The following is a 21,573-nucleotide window of genomic DNA, read 5'->3' as shown; positions in this document are numbered from 1 at the left end:
TCCATCCACACCAACAAACTGCCTTGCCTAGCTGGGCAACACGCTGAGAAGTTAGGCGACCGTTGAGATTAGAGCAAAAGTTCATTGCCCTTCTCTTGAGTGGGATTTAATTGTTTCTCTCCCTCTTGCCCCCCCCCCCCCCCCTTTGTGATTCTGTGGCTGTCTCTGTGTTATGATTCATAGTGAACTATTACTAATAGGCACTGAACGCATATATGCTGTAAACAAATATAAAGCAGGAAGGATATATTTTGAATGCTATGAAATCAAAGGTATACGCTGTCAAGAAACAAAGTAGGAGGGATGTGTGTGAATGCTACAAGAATTGAAGGCATACACTGTGAACAGACGTAAAGCAGGAGGATTTATATTTGAATGTGAAGAAGTTGACGCACCGTGTAGCCAGTGTGATCTTTCTTGGTGCAAGACAAATTTTTGATACATGATTTTGGAGTTTGCATCGATCACAAGCAGATACGTTGTAGATGTGGTGTGTTCAAAGTGTTTTATATGGCAAGGCTGCGTATCTTCTTTCTTCGCAGATATGGTTCAAAAGTCCTCTCGAAATAGAAATCTTGACATCTTAAACCAGTATTTTGATTGAATCTGACAGATATCTGACTTGTTTCCTTGAATTTCACTCGTTTTCCTCATAAGAAGAAATCAATGGGGGGGGGGGGGGGGAGATGGAATGCCTTAATGCATTCTGTGGTTGGCACTTGCCCTTTCAAAGCTATCCTTCTGCACTCAAGAGGTCTAGGCAGTTATGCATGCTCAGTTAGAGTAATACTGCATGAATCCAAAGAGTGTTAAGATCCAATGGTCAGTTAATTTTGGGGCTAAATGTACTAAATCTCAAAGTGGGTTATTTTTTCCTGAGATTCTCTCTTTCCATTCTTTTATGCCTTCATCTTCTTCCTCTCCTTCCCTTAGCCCCCCGACCCCCCCCCCCCCCTTTCCCTTTCCTCACCCGACTCTCTTGTCTCAAATAGCACTGATATTTGTTTCGTAACACTGTCCAAAGTTTCTGGCACATGTACCGTGTGTACAGCCTTGTGTCACTGTTAGATTGCCGCGGGCCTCGATGACAACGAAAATTTCTCCTTTCCCCCCTCGGTAGAGTGTGCTCCCTTCCTGTGCGATGGCTTACCTCGCATACATGTTTTCTTCTCTCGTGCCAGTCAATTATCACAAATTTCCCCATCCCTTTTCCCCCTGCTTCTGCCACGAGGCGGTACGACTACAGGGTCTGAAAAAGAGATTGCAATTTTCCCTGCCCTATTTGTGCCAAACGGGGGCGATTGTTTTGCGTGTGTAACGAGATATCAAAAAAAAAAATGGGCAGTGGATCTTCAGATTGTGGCTGTTCTCTTCCGCTCTCCCTCTCTCTCTCTCGCCTAAACTCTGTCTTTTCACTTTCGTCTATTTTCCGTAGTCATTAAGGCTCTTCTTGCGTACACCCCAGGGATGTTTTAAAATCGCGGCTCCATGAGTAGCTGCGCGTGCATGCGGCGAGGCGATGGTTTTGCTATTTGCCGGCCGGAGTGCCAAGAAGTGAGGGAGTGCTGTGGGGTGGGTTCGATGCCATTGCCCCGTCCCCGCATCCCTCCAAAATCGATCTGTGAATGAGGAGGGTTTAGCGGGGAGGGGCTGTTAGATGAAGATGGGGGACCTGACAGAGGTTGGTATAAAGACACCATCAAACTGGTAAGGAGGCTACCCCTCCTGTGCCATCCATTAACCCCCCCCCCCCCCCATTTTTCACCATATTTCTTTTGAATCGAGGCAGAATTATCTGACACAAAATTCCTGCTGATCCTTCCATTGCAGTTGACAGAGTACTATCAAAGTGTATTATTCATGCTTTTTCATGCATCTTTCTTAGAATAGGCATCTTCTTTGACAGGTTATAGCAATATAGATGATAGGACCAACAAACATATTTTTGTCAGGTTTTTTTTTTTACTGTACGTTGTTTTTCCCAAAAGAAATGATTGCAGGAATCTGTGTGTGGATTTGTGAAAAAGCCTGTATGAGTGGTAATCAATTTGGCATACATCAAAACTTGGTGACAAGTGAGCAAATTGCCGAGTGTCAGTAAATGATGCAGCTCAAAGATTTGGTAGTCAGTGAAAGAGTAAGACAAGAGGGAGAGTGATGGAGAAAATAGGATAAAGGGCAGAGGAATGAATCAGAAAGCTAGGGAGGAGAAGGATGAGAGGGTACTTAATAAAGAGGAGGGGAGGAGGAGATGGAGGAGGAGGAGGAGGAGGAGGAGGAGTAGAAGATGGAGGAGGAAGAAGAGGAGTTGATGAGAATGATGATGATGTAACACCGCGGTGGTGGAAAGACTGATATTGGATGATCGTTGTATGAGTCCTTATTAGCTGATTATTGGTCCTCTCAGAGCAGCTGGTGCCCCGTCAGGTATCCAAGGACAGGAGCCAAACATGACAACCAACCATCCCCTCGCTTACCGCATCCTCCCTCTTACCGCATCCCCATGGAGGAGCACCGATGAAAACTATGAAGATTCTTCTCCTTTAAATACTCCTTTTGAAGCTTTCAAGCATTCATCTCATTCATTTAGTATGTGTGTTAACATTTAACTGACCTGTTTTGCATTTTGTAGGTTTAAAATCTCGGGCATGGGTTGGGGAAATGCTGAGAGAACGTTGTGAAAAGCTTGTATTTTTTGACCAGGTATTGTAAATTTGGTAGAATGTGTTGGGACCGTAATGTCACTGCATGTAGCCAACTCTGGATGAAGCTGTAATGGGCTTAACTTCAGTAAGTTGTAGTAGTTTGGAAAGACTCCATTGATCTTCACTGCATGTACTTTTTAATCTGTGTGATGTAAGTTCAAACACATCACCCTCATTTCTTTCCATATGAAAAGGAGCCAGGGGGTTACCAATAAATTTTTGCGTCTTTTTTATGTCACAGAATTCAAAGAATTTAATTTGTTCACATGGGAGCACGCACCATGTAGCAGATTGAGCAAAGAACAGAACTTTGATAATGTCATATGTCTATTCTTGTTGCCTTCTTCATCTTTTTAACAATTTCATCTCGAATCAAATTCAACATTGGTCGCTTATTTCAGTCAGTGCTGAAGCTAGTGAGCCATAGAACTGAAGCTAGGAGACTCACACTTACTGCAGTCTAAAGCAGTTGGATGGGGTCACTGGCACACACTCCTCAGCACTTGAATTTCGTGTAATTTCTCCAAGACAGTAATCAATCGGTTTATTTGATTAGGGCGAGATCCATCACGTTTTGGAGAAAGACGAGCGCCGCTCATTCGGATGTCGGCATGCGGGGCACACTCGCGCATCCTGGGAGAAAAGTGCAGAAACAATCTATCGGATTTCACTTCAGTTTTACCCTCCCTGTGATATATGACATTACTTGTCATAACCTGTCAATCACACAAACGAGACATTTCTTCCTGGCTCTGTACATTTCTCTCCTTATAATTCCCTTAAGAAGTAAATGAAGATTTGGAATTCCAGTCAGTTAAAGCTCAGAAAGAAACGGCATACGTGTAACTCTGTTATCAATTTATCAGCTAAAATGAGGTTAATTGGTAGACACGATGAGATGCCCAAGTTCACTTGAAGTGTAAGACAAAGTGAGGTTCGAAACAGCTTTATGTTTTGGGTGTGAAGCGGGTTTACACTTCACTGTATAGATAGCCTTGTTCATGTGACACGCTCTTCTTATGTAGGTCACTTATGCGTCTCAGCAAGTGTTCGCCCACTGGCTTGAAGTGGAGTGATGGTACACTGCAGTACCACACCCCGCTGATAGCCCCACACATTTGATTTTGTGTGTGCTAACGGCCAGTGTCTATTGATAGTCCCGCACATTGAATTTCTTGTTTGTCACTTTTCTCCAACCCCTTGCAGGTGTATTCTCCAGGTGCAGAAGATTACCATTCAGACCCGACTTATTCATCAGCGAAACCTCCCGGCATCTACCCGGAATATTTTATGGGGGGTAAGTCTCCCGTTCTGCTCTGCCGTCTTCTGCACTTTGTGCATCCCTTCATCTCCTTTTCTTTCTCCTTTTCCCTTTTTCTGTAGTACTCTGCCTCTCTACCACTGTCTCTGTCTGACATTCTCTCTATCTATCTATCTATCTTCATCTTTTTGTCTGTCCATCTATCTTCCTCTCTCATTCTCTCCATCACTCTATCTATCTGTCGTTCTCTTCTTCTGGTCCTCTTTGCATATCTTGATGGAGAGAGACCCAGCATGCACCCATCTCAAACATTACACTATGACGCCATGCTGCTCTGCTTTGACAAAATTGTAGGAAGCTCAGTAATTATGCTCCTTGTACAGGCTTTTCAAAAATACAGTTTTTCATAAGAATCACACCGGTGATTTGCAATGGAACCCCCCCCCCCCAAAAAAAAAAAGAAAAAGAAAAAAGAAAAAAGAAAAAAAAGGAAGTATGTTTTCATCCTTTGAGAAGTCAGTGAACACAAAAAGACACAATATGTATGTGTGGAAATGCAGGAGAAATCTTATCGTTAAGTAAGACACAAGTTTAAATTGTGATTATATTATATATTGTTTCTACATACCTGTGATGTAATGCCAATTTGTTACGTTCTATATAATAATCCTAAAATGCAAATCCTGATGTTTCTTGTTTTTGCAATAATTCCACTGTTTATGATTTCTCTAATTGGTATTTTACTGGTTCAGAAATAGAAGACTCAAATACTTTCCTGGTTCTTGTGAAAATAGGACGAAGCGAAGTTAAAAGGAGATGAGATAGAGTGTCTCATCAGTATGCAGGAGATGATAGGAGGAAGACAATAGTGGTAGTAGTGGAAAATAATCCGCTCCCCTCAAAATGCAAGAGCCGTGAAAGGCTAACCGGCTCCGGGGAGCGAGCCGTGGATCAAACGGGGCAGGTGTTTGGGAGAAATCGCCCCGCGGGACAATTTATTCAGAGGGGGAAGGGAGCCCGAAAATGACTACTTGTTGCTGGAGTGTCTGGCGATGGGGATTTCGCTGCCCGATCGATGGCGTGCGCTTCTTGATTTCAGCCAATTTTCATCGCGAGACGGGATCGAGGGGGGATACGGGGGGATAACACAAGATCATAGTGTTTAAAGAGTGATGCCATGTTGATTATGTGTTTTTTTTTTTCAATTGCAGTAGGTTTGAAGATGAATAATATGCAAAATATATATTCTACTATTTCTAGCACTGTTGCCATGACAACATGCAAAATTCCTTTTCTATAACATCATTAGAGCATTTAGAATGCAAAGGAAGTTTACAGAATGCTTCTAACTATTGTAATTAAAAGATTTGTAAGCAAAGATTGCTAAAAATAAAACATGGTAATCTTAATAATTTTCAAAACATGTCCATATTTGACAATTTTGTCATCCTGATTTTCAAATGAAACATATTTTAAATGAGTTGTTTTTGCCTTCTCAAGCTGTCTTGGTAGTCCAAATTATAGGTCTTGTGATGATGTGCAGCAAATGAGAAAACTCTGTGAATCCAATCTCACAATATATTTCAGTGTGTGATGGCCCATACTGAAGGGCATAATTGTTAAGTTCAAGTTTATTTCCATTCATCATAAATACAACAGACAATTGTTACAGTAGAAACAAATGTAAGGTAGATAAAAATCCAAGATAAATCACCATACACTGATTTGATTAAAGTAAGAAAGGGGACAATAAAAACGAAAACGACAAAAAAACGTACATAAGTTTATCTGAATGGGGGTCAATAGGTAGGAGCAATGAGCCTCATAAAAGGCTGACCACTAATGTAGGTACATCTATGATTTCTTGAAGTTGAGTTCCCAAATTTCAAATGTGAAATGCACCATTGTGTTTCTCTTCTCCGTCCACCAGATGGCTCCCACAGTAGTACGAGTCCGTGGAGCAGCAATGGTATGGCACCGACGTCCACTAGCTTCCACTCTTCCCCATCCGTGTTACATAACTCCGCTTCTTACTCTCAGGCAGGGGAATACTCGTCACATGAACCTATGGTAAGTGACCGGGATGGACAGATAGGCAAGGGGGAGGAATCAATGGGTGGAAGGAGGGATAGACAAGATAGCAGGTATACATTCTCATTGAATATCCATGATATTAAATACTACTGAAATGGCACCTTTCTCATTGGCAAAATACCATGGTAATAGCAACAGCCGTAATTCACTTGGTTCCGTTCTCATTCACAAAATACCGGGATATTTCTGGCCAACAAAGTCTGCCTCTCTGAGGTAAGCACTGCGCATGGGCATATTATCTCTTTTGGGATGAAGACGGGAACTGTGTATGGTCACACAAGAAATACACAGTGGTGCGATCTTTGGTATTTTGTTACACGATTCACCCTCATATCTCGCATGGGCGTTTCATGCAAAGTTTAAATTACTACCATAGATGCCATGGCATTTGGTGATGTATTTCGTGATGTGTTTGCGTTCACATTTATGAAATACTGTAGCATTTCACTGTGAATGTGATTGCATGTATGAACAAATGAGCAAAAGAAGGTTGATAGCCAAATACATGTACATTCAAGTATAAATGTGTGGTGTAAATGATGTGATGGATGACGGATAGATGAGCAGATTGAAGATTTGATGTAGGAATGGATTGATAGGAATGTTGGAAAGGTAGGTAGAAGGATGTGTAGGATGAAGCTGTTAGTAGACGGATTAGTTCTAGGAGGGTCGAGTGTAAAGCCAAAATATAGTTCTCATATGCCTGCAGAACTGTCGCTTATTGCTCCAAAATGTATGCGTGTGCATAAAAAATGTGTGAAATAATGCTGCAGTATCTCATTTTAGTTGGGTAATGATGACAATGCGAAATATTAGCCCAATGGTTTGCTGGAAGTCCACAATCTCAGAGCTTACCCAATCATGGTTGCTATGTAATTTTTCATAATCTATTATCGATAATAACAATGGGGCCACAGCAACATATCCATCAATCTTCCATACCAGAGTGAATCACATGCGGCTTGTTGGAAAATATGATTGCAAGGGCATGATCGATCAGCACATAACGTTCTACCTTCCCACAATGCTGAGCAGGGAGGGCTCTTCTGGAATAAAATTTATGTGCTAACGATCAAAATCATTCTACACTTCTGATCTCAAAATATTAAAAGAAAGAGCTCATCATCCTGTCAAATTGCGTCAGCCGGGTAAGTTTCTTGGTAGACCCTTTTGATGCATAGCAAACAAATTTCAAATAGTGGAAGATGGATTTTGAGCCCTTCTGAGAGCTATAGTGTGGCTTTGAGGATAGATAGATAAAAGTTTGGCAAAAAAAGAAAGAAAGAAAAAAAGAATACAGGAATATATCATACTGAAGGCGGTGGATGGGGAACTGATGATTGTTTGATCATCAAGTGAATTAAATGTAGGAATAGGTGACTCTTGATGGACTTCTGATCTGTGATTACCAGTATGTGTGTGTCTGTGTGGCAGAGAGGAAGAGAATGTTTCTTCCATTTTTATGCATCTCTGTGATGTTACAGCTCCAGATTAAGGTGAACTCCAGAGACCTATGACACGTATCGTGCCCTTCACGTCTGCAAGTGGTATATCATTCATTTTTAGCTGTTGAGAGAAAAAGAGACCAAGAAGGGGGAAGGGGGGGGGGATCAGGATTTAAAAAGAAGAGGAACAAGAGAATTGTAGAAAAAAAAAGCTTTAAGATTAGAAATGGATCAGAACACATAAGAAAGCCATCTTTACCAGTACGTGACTGCTAACGGTTTCATAAATCTGAGAATTCCCACTAACCCAACTTGGGAGTTTGCCTTCTTGCCATGTGCATGAGATCATCAAGTACCTCTTTCCTCCTCCTCCTCCACCCCCCCCCCCCCCCCCCCAAAAAAAAAAACCCGCAAAAACAAAAACAAAATCAAAACTGAATCAAGACTAGTGTGGTAGACTTCTGCACCCAGTCTTCTTTAAACAAAAAACAAACTGAATCAAGACTAGTGTGGTAGTCTTCTACATCCAGTCTTCTCCCAGTATCGTGCAAAAGGTGACCTCAGCAGGTGGGATATACATTGTACCTCAGGACTTTCTAGGAGGTGATGCAAGTGGTGAGGAGAAGAGTGGGACAGAAAATCACATACATTCATTCAAAGCAGGTGATACAAAGACTTGTAATGGCATCCATGAAGTAATGTTATTCATCTAGATGTTAATTCTCGATTTTGGAGATGCTCAGTAAAGTTTTGCTTTTCTTAAAGAATGCATATTAAAACAATGAAATAGGAACCACATTCAATAAATTAGTAAATCATATCAGGGATACTGACGTCAGCGACCATATACAGCAGCATATTTACAGATTTTCTTTTTAATCATTTAAGATAGCAGTGTGCCTATAAATACATAGATTAGTGATAAATCAAATATTCATATATACATATATGTATAGATGCCATATACATTCTCACACATTCATGTATTTGTGTATATATCTCACTATTGAGAAGGAGTATGAACTAGAAAGAAAGCAAGAGAGAATGAGAAAAGGGATTGTTATCAGCGACCCCCATTGATTCAGCGTCTCTCAGAGAACCCCTCATTAACTCCTCATCTTGACTCCCACTTCCTGTTGACCCCTGCCTTACTACCAACTCCCGTTCCCACGACCCCCACTCTTATGACGTCGTCGCTAGTCTGGGCACCAGACCCCAAGGTTTGTTCCCCCCCCCCCCCCAAGTTTTATACGTCCTCAAAGAAAAAAATCTGCCTCTTTAAAGCAACGCTTGATAGTGTCATGTTAAGGTTTTACTTGAAAAGAAAAAAATGTAAATATTTTTCTTTATGGAAGAGATGAGCCAAGTGATAGACTGTGTTGATTCCCTTGTCTGACCTTTTTTAACAAATTCCTACTGCAGGAAATTTTACTCAAACAGAAGAGGGCTCTGAAAAATATTGCTCAAATAAATGAGAGGTACATGCCCTTTATCTGCTCTTCGTATTATCTCTTTATTGGGCGGAGAGAAGATGTACCTCCAAAGAAGTATCCAGATCTATTCAAAACAACAGCGACAAAAATGAATCAGTTTTCAATCATTCATATTCTGTCTGTAGAATTTTTTTTTAGGGGGAGGGGCATGCGGTAATGATGCTACTTAACCCATTTCGTACGGGAACCTGTTGGCCTGCATATTAAGTCTTTTAGAATTCAATATGCAGAGGGTTAAATATGCCAAAGAACATGAACTTTGAAGCCTTCAAAGCAAGCCATGTATCCAAGTAAATTTGGATGTCGCGGAAACATGTGATTGTCATGCTTTCCAAGGTAGAGTAGGCATCAACTACTAGATGTACAGGATAAGTACATCGCACTTGTATTTCCCAGTAATTAACCTGTTGAAGGCTAGTCCTGAGTATACTCAGGCAAGTGGCTATAAGGAACATGAGTTATACCAAAATCAGCCCATCCTCTGTGGGTTAAGGAGAAAAGAGGACCTAAAGTACAGATGAAGAATTTTATTTTTTCAGAGACCGTAGTTGCATCGGACTGCAGTGCAGTGCAGGTCAGTGGAAATAGTAGTAATCAAGAGGTATTAAATTTCACAACCTTTCAAAATGATAGCACTAAGATGCTTTTGTAAGACTTATTTTACTGAACTTGACAATTTTTTTGAATTTCAGGATATTGATCCTCTCCTTTCATTGGTGAGTCTGGATTGCCAAGACTAGCATCTCCTGCTTTGACCTCGGCAACCTCTGTTGGGTCACAGCTTCCTCTCGGTGTTGTCGCCGAGGCGATAGGGGATGGTAAATGAATTAATGGTGTCCATGGGGGGAAATGAAGCTTCATGAAATTACATGGACGAGAAGGGGAGAGGTAGTTGTGTGCTTGGCAACAAAGTTTTACAATGTTCCCAAGAGTCAATGTTTGGAGTTTAGTTGATTTTTTTTCCCCTTCCTCTCTCTCCCTCTCCCTCTTTCTCCACATCACGAAAGAGAAGGTGATTTCATTTCTGAGCTCATCGAGGATGTGCATTGTTCCGCTTGAGAGTACGCTCTGCCACGGCTTGTCCTGAAGATTTCAGTCACGTTATCGTACTGGTTCTATGCAGCTTTTGCGTTGCATGGACAATCATTTTTTCGCATGGTAGGACGGGAATGATCCTATCCTGTACTCATCTGCTTCTCAATATTTTTGTATACATACAGTATGTCTGATGTATGATTTAAAGGCACATCTTCGAAAACAAAGTCCTCTCTACGGACAAGTTTCTGAAGTTACTTTTGAACGAAAGAGTATTAGCTCTGTAATATTTCTTCTCCTTTAAACTCATATATCCATTTTCCCCTAAATGGTACAGTCCATGTGGTTGCTGTATGACATGTGCAGTGACAGTTCTGTGAGGAAAACTTGTTGCAAGACGACACATCTCCTTTCCCCCTCTTGAGCCCTCTGAATGACGAGTAAAAGAGGCCTCGAGCCCATGCTGGGGTGGGGGGAGGCAAAATAAAACCAACCGTGTCTGGAAACAACTAACAATCTCATCGCCTATATTCCTGCAAGCTATGAGAGCAGTAGCTCGAACCTGTGGGGCAAAGGGAGCATTGAGTAACAGAAGATTTAAAGAGAAGAGAGATAGAGAAAAGGACTCGAGGGTTAAAGGAAAGGTAAGCTAGAAGGAAGATCAAAATTTGCATAATTAAAGAGAGACGGAAAGTTTTATTGGCAGACCACCAAGCAGCCAATAATGTCGAGTTAACGTGTCAGAGTCAGCATCCAAATGGAGTTAGTGTCAGTGCTTTACATTTTAAGTTGATTTGCTGACGGGGAAAAAAATGAGGGACTGAGGGAAGGGTAAGATAGTCGGAGAAAGACTAAGTGCGAAGAGAGAGAGAATCGGTGGACCAGAAGTAAATGGAAATAAAAGAAAACTAGAATATATATTTCATTGTCCAGAGTTCTGTTCACCTTGTGTTTGTTTATTGTTTTTGGGGAAGGGTTTCTTAACCTCCAAATGCACTTCTTTTCTGGGTGCCAAGATTTTGCGTGAAGAGCTACAAACCCTCGCTTCGCTCCTGTTGACATTGATGTGTGGCGCGGAATGCAAATTTTACGTAGGCCACGCTTTCTCTGCGTATTAGTGTCAAGAAATTGACAATTACTTATTTTCAGGCGTCAACATTGTTTTGAGGTTTTGTTTTCTTTGAGGTTTTTTGTACTCTTTACGAGGGCCCAGCCCCTCCTAAACTCCTATAATGTTGTCTGTCCGTCCAGCTATTGGTATATTTTTGTTTGAAGTGATAATGAAGAGGAGAGGAGTCCTGATGGTCAATTTTGGTGTCAATCACAAGAGGCGAAATGGATAGTGCGTTGGCATGGAAATGAACTTTTCCAGAACAGAACAGACTTTGGAACGTCGTCGTCGATACGAGCGTCACAATTTTGGGGTGTGTGTTTGTCAACAAAAGTGATCAGATTTAAGTTGGAAGGGAAGTTAAGAGTATCGTTTGAGCTTGAGTGAAATGAAAGAGTATTGAATGTGGAGGCATTAGTCAATAGATAAGATTCTGGTGGTTAAACTTCAAGGATTAGAATGAAACGAATGTGAAATGTATGAAAGTAGAATAAGAATGCAGGAGCCGTGAATGACCCTCCTTGTTTTAAGAATGCACACCTCACAAACTGCTCTGAACACTCCAGATGAGCTGAGGGAGTATGGATGTGGTGATCTAGTTTTGGTTTGCAATAGATTTAAGGTTATGTCTACTGCCTGGAAGGTCTGCACCAGAGAGAATACTTAGAGAATATATTTCGTGATTGACTTAATGAAGAATTTTAGTAAACTCGTACTCATGAAGTGATGATATGAGCTGTACAATACCTAAGGCTTTTCATTACAGTGCAATTTCTCACTATTCATTGTTTCTTTGCCAATGAACAAACATTGTTGGTTTTGTGTATATTGGACACTCCCAAACGACAAAGGAAAGCATAGTATAATTGTTTTTAATCATTGTTTTCACTGTGTGGTTACAATTCCTGTTTTAATGTTTGTTTGTTTTTTTTATTTAAAAAAAAAATCTTAAGCTGAGAGACAATAATGAGATATTTTTCTTCCCTTTGTGGTACAAGACATATTACTTATTTCCACCACTCTTAAGTCATTGCATACTGAAATTGGGTTTAATCCATGCAAATGATAGAAGCCAGAAGTGGAAGGGTTAAGTGTTGAAACCTGTACGTACAATTGTATGACTTCATCTATTTTCAGAGTTACCACAGCAGTATGTCTTCAGGCCAGGACCCCCTCAGTCTTCCTCCCATGACGTCGTTCCGCCCCGGCACCACCAACACCGCCCCCTACACCTCCTCACCGCCAATCAACGGCACGGAAACAGTAATGGGTAAGTGCAAGGCGCGGCCAGCTGCCTACTCATGCTTTACAGTACAGGGCATTGACAAAAGCGAGAACTTTATCCTATTGGTTAGCTTAGGTGGAAAAGGCCCCATACTTGTTACAGGCATGTCCTTATTTGATGCAACATTTGATACCGTGGGTTATCAGCTAAGAATCCATCAATTAATATTCATTTATTTGTGATTTTTTTTTTTCAGTGCTGTACCCTGGGTAACTATAAACTGAGTGAAGGTAATTTTTGATGCTTTATAACCACATTACTTTGTTGTGTTAGGGATTTTAACACTACAATACATGAATGCTGATGCATCAAATAAGTCCCATTATTTAATCAATTCTTTTCTCTTCATGATTACGGTATCAATCGGTATAAAGCGAAGGCCCATTGTGATTAGTCCTCAGATGAAAATAACCAATCATGGGCCGAACTTGTGAATTAAAATGATCTCTTTCTGAATTACTGTCCAAATTATAATAATATTTTTGGAAAAACGCTGTTAGTAGTATTGTCAGTACAGTAATTGTGAGTAACATGTCGTAACAGGAAGTAATCGGCATTGGGATCGTTAGCGGCTCTTTAAAATTTGACCCCCATGATACAACGTAGCAGTATGTATCTGTAAATCTTAAGAACACAAGGTGGCGCTATACAATGCCGAAACCCATGGTATGACGGTACCCTGGTTTATGACCTGGCATATCATTCATTGAACTTGCCCAACAGTTGAATTTGAGATACCCTGGGCAAGCGGGGCAAACAGGTTTGTCGCACCTTGATGTGGATCTGTATAACTTGAATGGAATACCACAGAAGTCAAGTGATCATACACATACAGAGAGATGTGCTGTGCTTTCATTCAGAAGTGGAAACTTCTGAAAAAGAACACACAACAGGTGTGTCGGCAGTGTAGTGGCAACCACCTCTTCCTCCCCCCCCCCAAAAAAAAAAAACAACAACAACACACAAACAAACAAACAAACAAACAATAGATGATGAATGATTTAATAAATGATTATGAATATGAATAGATGAAATTATTGTACACGAATGCATGACTTATATTGTAATGATAGACTAATATGAATTGATTAAAGGGATAAACCTATGAATGAAGATAGAAGGATGGACAGATTGATAGACAGACAGACAGAAGAAAGAAAAGAAGAGAAACACATAAAAGTTAAGAAGCATCCATGAGGAAATCTGGTGCACCATGTTTGTTCCCAATTTACCCCAGAAGGCCATGAATTTCACGTTGTCACTCAAATGCAAAGGCATATTAAGTTTCTTTGATATAATGTCAACTCGTGCTGATATCTGTCATATTACTGATGAAGTAGTATGCTACAGGGTACATAAGAAAAATAATTTTGAAAAGAGAGAGAGCTCAAGCTCGAGAAAGCAAGAAGTTAAGAAGTATTTTATCATTTTCTTAATTGTTATTTGCAGTCATCTTAAGCAAGGTAGAGCTGCTGAGAAAAATTTAATTCGGTCTTACTCATGACCAAAGTTTGCAAGGCACTTTGTCCCATAGGGATTAGGCAGATTCCTTGATAAGAATCATTGCTTCCACTTATTGAGGAGAGCATGGAAGGAGAAAACAATACAAAATGTTACAAGGGGATGGAATTGAAAAAGAATAAGGAATTGAAAATAGAAACAAAAGAAAATGTCAAACTAATTTTGATGGCTGTCAGAATTTCCCACAGGATTAGATTCTGGCAAGAGAAGCGCAATTTTATTGGCAGCGGCGGTCCTTGCAGAGTAGATTGCAGACGAGATCCCCTGCCAAAAGACAGTAGTTGACATGTGTGGGTAATTGGATTAGATTTTTCCTTTTATCATTAGGATTTCTGAACTCTCACTCACACGGAGTCACACTTGTGCAACAAAACTTGGTACCTCGTAGCGACTGGTATCTTGTTTTTACGTACCTTGGCAATTTGAGTATCAAATTGTCCCTTGGTGTATCTACCTGTACCTTCATTTGTCATGGCTTGTGAGAAAAGAGCTGAAATATACTTGTAGATCTACAGAATGATAGTTACTCTGGTTTCGAAAAGAATTTGTATACAAAATAAAAAATGCCCCTGATTTATAGTCCTTATGCTCTCTCATAGCCCTGAAGATAGATAAACATGTACACATATATACATATATATTTGATATAATCTGTCCTTTTTTTTTGTGGGGGTGGGGGGTGGAGGGGGGTAATAATGAGTACCCCTTATCCAAGAGGTAAAGACAATAGACTGAGGAAATCTGATTAGGAAAGGAAAAACACAAGTTTTCCAGACAAACTTTTAAAAGCTTTTCATCTGGACCAGACACGAAACCCGTTACCCATTGAGACTATGAGATCCACCAATCTTCTTGGTAATGCATCGTCTTGCACTATAATTGCCCTGTCTAGCCTTTTTTTTTTCCCTCTGCAATAGTTTTACGACCCCCCCCCCCCTTCTCACTTTCTTTCTTTCCTTCTTCCTCTTTTTCTGTCTGCCCGTCTTTCTTCTTTTCTGTCTCTCTCTCTCAATCTACCTGTGTATTGATTTGGAAATTTTGTTGCCGACAAGTGTGACATGTTACGTTCAGACGGTGATCCTTAACCTCGAGGATAAGCTCAGGCCCCCTAACTATGACGCGCGTTCACACAACGAAGCTTATCCTTAAAGGTAGCTATCTATCCTCAAGGATAGGCTCACTGCCCCCCATAACTACAATTATCTACAAGTTCCTGTCAACAAGTTCTGTCCACACAATGCTTTACTGTGAGTGGGGACCCCCGCAGCTCGTTGGTAGAGCGCTAACCCTGAGATATCTCGTAGATAGCTATCTTCGAGATAACTTCTAGTTAGCTATCAGTGAATGCATCTGCTCGGTGCTTGAACTTGAACTGCGCACTTATCCTGGAAGATAGCCCTCCTCATGGTTAAGGATCACCATCTGAATGTAACTACTGAAGAAAAACACAATATTTGTAAAGATGAATAACACATGATGATTGATATGAACTCCGGTACCAAGACAAAGTTTACAGAAATATCTGACAAATATCTTCAAACATGATGCAGCTTTTATCGGGGGGGGGGGGGGGGGGGGGGGGGGAGTGGGAGCACTTTTCCTGTGTCTTTGGTACATATGTATAATTATATTTATTCATTCATTCGTTTATGCATTCATTTTTTCCCCCCTGCTTTACAGCCAGCAGTAGAGGGAATTGTACAACGAGTAACACGTCGGGCACAACATCACACACGGGGGATGCTTTGGGCAAGGCATTAGCTTCTGTAAGTACCCGAATCTCTACTTACTACCAAATATATTCTGCTGGTAACTATTGCATTACATTTGTGAATGGAGAGCTCAATTCTTCAATGCATTGAAATACAGTTGTTCACTTGGAAGAGGCGCTTTTGTTCAAAGCAAATACCTAACCCTCATTTTTGAAGATTCTGAGCAACCCTCTAGAAACAGGTTTGGTATCAGGCTTTGCTGGCATAAAAAAAAGGAAAAAGAGTAGATTCCCCCCCCCCCAAAAAAAAAATAAATAAATAAATAAATAGATAAATAAATAAAAATAAAAAAATAAAATAAATAAATAAATAAAATAATGATAATAATAAATATGTTTAAAATCACAAGGAAATTCATTTTTATCTAAAAATTGACTTTTTGAAGATCCTTAGAAACCTCTTACAAACAATATTCTTTACAGGCTTTGTCAGCATAAAGAAAAGAAAAAATGTGTTGTTGTTTTTTTCCCCCCAAAAAAAATCAGTCTCAAAATCAGATTTGAAATCCATTTTTATCGCAGCTGTACACCAGTCTGATTCCAGAATGAAAGATTTGAATTTTAAAAATGCTGTGAATTTCGATTGGCATCCTGCCTACAATTTTGGCCCAGGCTGTGAATATACACCAAAGATGGGAGAGAATGCTGAAATAGGCCTATATGCCATCAGAGCAAAAACCTTTTTGGTGAATGTGAAGATCTTGAGCAATCATCTGAATCATCGATGAAGCATAGGTGACTCCGTGTGTGCTGGCTGTGAGGTTCATGACTGAATGATAACTTGGGATGTGGCAAGACAATGATGATGACAGTGTTGGTGACAATGGATGCCTGTGTAGGAAATGAGAGAGGCTTTACTTGGGTTGATAACGGAATCGATAACGATGTTTGATGATGTTTTGCGAAGATGTTGATGGTGATGGTGGTAAAAATAATGATGATGATGATTATAGTGATGATAACGATTGTTTTTGTATTATCATATAATAATTATTGTGTGATGATGTTTTGCAAAGATGTTGATGGTGATGGTGGTAAAGGTGATGATGATGATTATAGTGATGATGTTAATGATTATACCAGTGATGATCAAGGTGATGATGATGACAAATAATCTGACAGAACAATCCAATCCCAAATGATTCCTGATAATGCAATGGATTGATCTCATTATGCCGTCATTTTTTTTTTCTGTAGTATAGAAAAGTTGCATAAAAAATGAATTCTGTGTTTTCTCTCTGTATCAGTGTTTTTTGATGTCATGTCAACCTGAAATTATTGAGAATTTCCCTCGAAAAACTAGTAGTACTTGACGCCACAAGTCTCCAGGCTGTATGCTGAACACAGTGATGGCACATCTGTAGAGACTCACGGCAAACACTAAACAAATAGCTGCCAACTATTAGTAAAATCTAGTAACAATTAGTAATTTCAGCATGTGACTACTGTTTTGGCCTCATAAAATTTTTCATATTAGCATTTTTTTAAATATTATATATACTGTGTACTTCTATGCAAAACTAGCCCACTATTAGTAATTTTCATAAGAATGATTAGTGGATTGTGTACAGACATGCTGGAAGCTCTGCTAAGTGCCCCCTCCCGGCTGGCTAGCTGCAGGAGTGAGGCACAGGATGGTAGGAAGCCAGCCCACTGTGTGTGGCTATGTCTCACTCCCCTTTGAGATATAGAGTGAGCCAAAGAGAAAAGCTTCTGAGACACTGAATGAGGGCAGAGACTGGGAGATGAATGCTGCCATCTAGTGGCGGGAGTGGGCCAGCTCAGCTGCCTTTCTGCCCTCTCTCACTCCCCTCTCCTTTCTAACTTTCTGTTTTCATCTTTCTATCTATCTATCTCTCTATCTGTCTCTCCCTCTCTTTCTTTTTTTTTTCTCTCTCTCTCCCATCTATCCATTTCTGTGATATGCCTACAGGGATTGTACTGGTTACAGGGATTGTACTGGTCTGCCTCCTTTAAACTTCTTGCATATCGTATATTGGTTTATTGTCTTAATTTTGATAGTAGTACCAGTACTATAATAGTTCCCAGGAATCATCATTTCCAAACGACATGCTTCTCTTCTTGTTTCAGTTTCTATCTCTTATCATCTTCTTCTTTCTGTATGTTATGTGATAGGGTGGAGCAGTAATCCTTGGGCAACATCAGAATATTCTATTATAAAATGGGCTTCAGAATCTCTGCAATCTGATTGGTCAATTGTCATGCTTTGATTTTTACTGATCCACACTGAGCCATGCATCAGGTAAAATCCGAACACATGGCTCGAGTCTTGTACAGTGTTGAAGGTGTAACAGACGCATGATGGGGAAAATGGTTGTATTTCATGAATTTATGGGCCCATTCTATACCACAAATGATGCACAGGCCTATTTCCTAGATCAATGAGAATTGGATGCTCTCGTGAAACTTTGGAACAGTCTAAAACCCACGAGCGCAGCGAGTGGGTTTAAACAGTTCCAAAGTTAAACTCATGCATCCAATTTTCACCGATCCACTCTGTCCTGTGCATTGTATGTTATAGCTTCTGACAATCATAGTATTCTATCTGTGTGATCAGTACAGTTATATTCTCGTTCCTCTGGTAATCTTTGAAAAAGATGGGGGATGGGGGAGGGGGGAGGGGAGAGAAGGGAGTGTTCTTTGGGCAGTGCCTATATTCCACCATGAATGATTATTCAGAACATTCAATGTTGCTCAAGAATTGGATCTCAGATAGATCAGATAGCTCATGGAGAAAAGGACTTACCCATGAATAGACATAAATGACATGATCTCAGTGGCATAGTATTTTTTTTTAATGTAAAAAAAAAAATGTGAATAACTTTTTGTCCTCTTTCTCTGAATTCTTTTACAGAGCAGCAATAGGTACCCCAAAGTAGGTTTTAATTCTGCACCCATCTGAATTAATTTTGGCACTTTTTTTTATTGGGGGGGGGGGGGGGGACATAGTTTTCATTCAAGTGTAAAAATAAAGAAATTATGACTTGCAAAGGATATTGATCTTTTGATTCTGGAGTTGTGCAATTTGTAAATGATACCCATGCGATGATGGTTGATGAATATGAATTTGCTGATTTGTACGATTTCAAGACCCTGTGTGTAGGTAGAATAAAACGGGAAGAATGGCGCTTTGCAGTGACCGAAGCCAGTGTTTTGTGACTGTCTCCCACCGATGGAAGCCGAAAAAAACAGCCTTGATCGTGGACAAAAACATAACCAGCAGGATTGGCTAATTGAAGAAAATATCCTCACAACCTATTCCCCCTTTCTTCCTTCGCCCACAATTTACTGATTTACGAGCGGTAGCGCCATCCGAATAAACAGGTAATAATTTTCAAGTCCCTTTGAGGATGCGCTGTGTACTTTGCTTAGGTCCAGGAGTGGCTGCAGTCTGAGCTTCCAGACTCTGTTTTGCTGGGATGCTGTGAATGGAGACCTCTGTGACTGGTTACTATTGCATGTAGTGTGCTACTAAGGAGATACAGCATGTGTGATACTTCTTTGGTACAAGTTAGTAGTTGTCTTGCAGAAGGCAGTGCAGATGAAGAGAGCAGTTAGTAGTAAGAAAAAAAAAGTGAGGTGCGATTGCCAGGGATGATGACCTGTTTTACTTTGTTCACCATCACATAAAAAGTCCTTAGGTAGAGAAAGCCAAACTTGCCTTCATTCAAAGGCTATTTGGGGAGAGTGATCAGTGATCCTGGTCACTTTTCAGATATGAGAACTAAGATTAGAATCTAGTTATGATCACACTTTAACAAGAGTATTGACAGGGATGTTTTTACAGAAAGGAAAGGGACTCTTGTACCAAAAAAAAAAACAACAACAACAACAGCTGACTGCACTGTGGTTTGTTTATATCAGGTACCATAAAAAGTTGTCAACAATGACTCAAATGGGTCTCTTTATCACAGACTAGGCCAGGCTTGTTTCTTCCATTCATCTGAGGGGCTGTAACATGTGGTAGATAGATTAGGGTGTCTCTTTCTTCTCTTTACTTGTTGTTTTCTCTTTCTTACACCTAGTTTTGTGCTCTCCTTTCTTTTTTTCCCCCATCCCTCTTTCTATTTGCTTTGCTTGTTTCTTTCCTCATTAACATTTTACTCCCTGGATATAATGTAATAAGAAATATGGCAGACAGTAATTGGAAACCACCATTAGCTTAATGGGGGTGGGGAGAATTCTACAGGGAGGGGATATCACCACCAGAAGAGAGTTGTTGTTGTTGTTGTTTTGTCTTTGGAGGGGGGTTTCACACCCAGCCGTGTTCGATGTGTTTTCAGCTAGAGTGTCTGCTCATCGCGAGGCGTGATTATGATATGCCTTTAAGAGGACGGCATTTTGATGAGGACGTGATATTGCTGTGCATCTTTGGAAACTGGGTTGATGTCTTCTTAATAATCTCATCACCTCTCCCTTTGCTGCATAAACTGCATGAATAGAAAAAGAAAAGATAAGGAAGAAGAGTGTTTTGATCTTGTTTTGATTTCAGATGCACTTGTCTCGTGCCACGGTGTCGATGCCCCTAGCCCTCTAGGACTTCATTGAGATCTGAATTCTGCATAGACATGAGTCCGGAAGCCCTCGCTCAGGGTCCGCTTCTGTATTTAGCGTCTTGAAGTATTAAAGTTCATCACTCCTCCTACCCTGTTTATACTGCTCAAAAATGCAGTATGAACCGAAGAGACCCACCAGAAGTTGTGCCCTGAATCCTTTCCGCCCCTGTTGGTGAAAACAGTCGGGGAAAACAAGGCACACAGCATGGACTCAGGACAAGCAGGAGTTGAATACTCTGTGTTTGCGCTGGACCGTCTAGCGCCAGCGCTAACACGGGAGAACCTCCTCTGTCGGTTTGAACGGTCGCGGCATGCAAGCCGAAAGTCGTGCCCATGATGGCAGTCTCAACAACACGAAGGCACCACGCTTGAGCCATCTTGATGCAAAGTAAAACCAATTTACGATAGGGCAGCTTTCACAAAAAGCAATTTCTGAATGGAAATTTAGGTGTCTACAGATTAACTATTCTTCAAACTCCTCATCTATTATCATCTTTCCTTGGGTCTGCGAGAATATCTAGTTAATTAGATTCAAGATGGTAATTCAGTCATTTATTTTACCTCAATTTTATAACAATTTCGTTTGTGGTACTACGCCAGGCTGTGTAACTGAAGTATATTCTGGACACGAGTCGGCTCGAGTTGGTCATACAAACATGCAGGGCAGATCTGAAGAGGGCGCACTTCTTTCTTGGGGAAAGGTTTCTGTGGATGTTGATCACACTCTTGACATTGTGATGTTCCTATGTATGGTGTGTATATAACAGATGGTATGTGAATTTCATACCCTAGCCTTTGTTTTGAAAGGGAAAGATCCAAACAACTCTGGGCCCTGTTGCATAAAATTTCAGATCAAACATGAGTCAGAAAATCAAGTGTAAGTCTATAGATACTAGATTCTGATTGGCTAATACCTGACTTATCTTTGATTTTCTGACTTATGTTCGATTGCAGCTTTTTATGCCACAGGGCCCTGGTCACGAACAAACATTTTTCACACATGTTAGGCATAATGTAGGAACAAAAACAGAAACAAAACAAAACAAAACGGCAAAACAAAACAACTTGTGTTGCTGTACTATCATGACATTATGAAGTAGGCCTATAGCTTTGACTGACCTACAATAGCACTTTTGGCTTTATGTCATTTATTTTTCACTGCACTCCTTTTCCAGTTCTAATCTAGCCATAGAAACTCAGTCATACAGTTTTGTAGTCTCTAAGGATTTAAAAGGCATGGGATTAGATTGGTGATGATGCGTCGGAATGAGAGGA

General features: G+C 40.4%; 1 protein-coding gene across 1 annotated transcript in view; it reads left to right on the top strand.

The window, feature by feature from the left end:
- Positions 1–20,635, top strand: part of LOC139745256 (transcription factor 12-like) — a 159,050-nt gene extending 138,415 nt beyond the window's left edge. The window contains exons 9-13 of the mRNA XM_071655658.1: positions 3,912–4,002; positions 5,897–6,036; positions 12,282–12,414; positions 15,631–15,720; positions 20,481–20,635. Coding sequence (XP_071511759.1) covers positions 3,912–4,002; positions 5,897–6,036; positions 12,282–12,414; positions 15,631–15,720; positions 20,481–20,635 — 609 coding nt within the window. The remainder of the gene's footprint in view (positions 1–3,911; positions 4,003–5,896; positions 6,037–12,281; positions 12,415–15,630; positions 15,721–20,480) is intronic.
- Positions 20,636–21,573: the final 938 nt, after the last annotated feature.

Source organism: Diadema antillarum, unplaced genomic scaffold (assembly GCF_040938485.1).
Source record: "Diadema antillarum isolate AM-2024a unplaced genomic scaffold, OU_Dant_1.0 seq00001246_RagTag, whole genome shotgun sequence".
Lineage (NCBI taxonomy): Eukaryota > Metazoa > Echinodermata > Echinoidea > Diadematoida > Diadematidae > Diadema > Diadema antillarum.
This window is presented reverse-complemented; position numbering and strand designations above follow the sequence as displayed.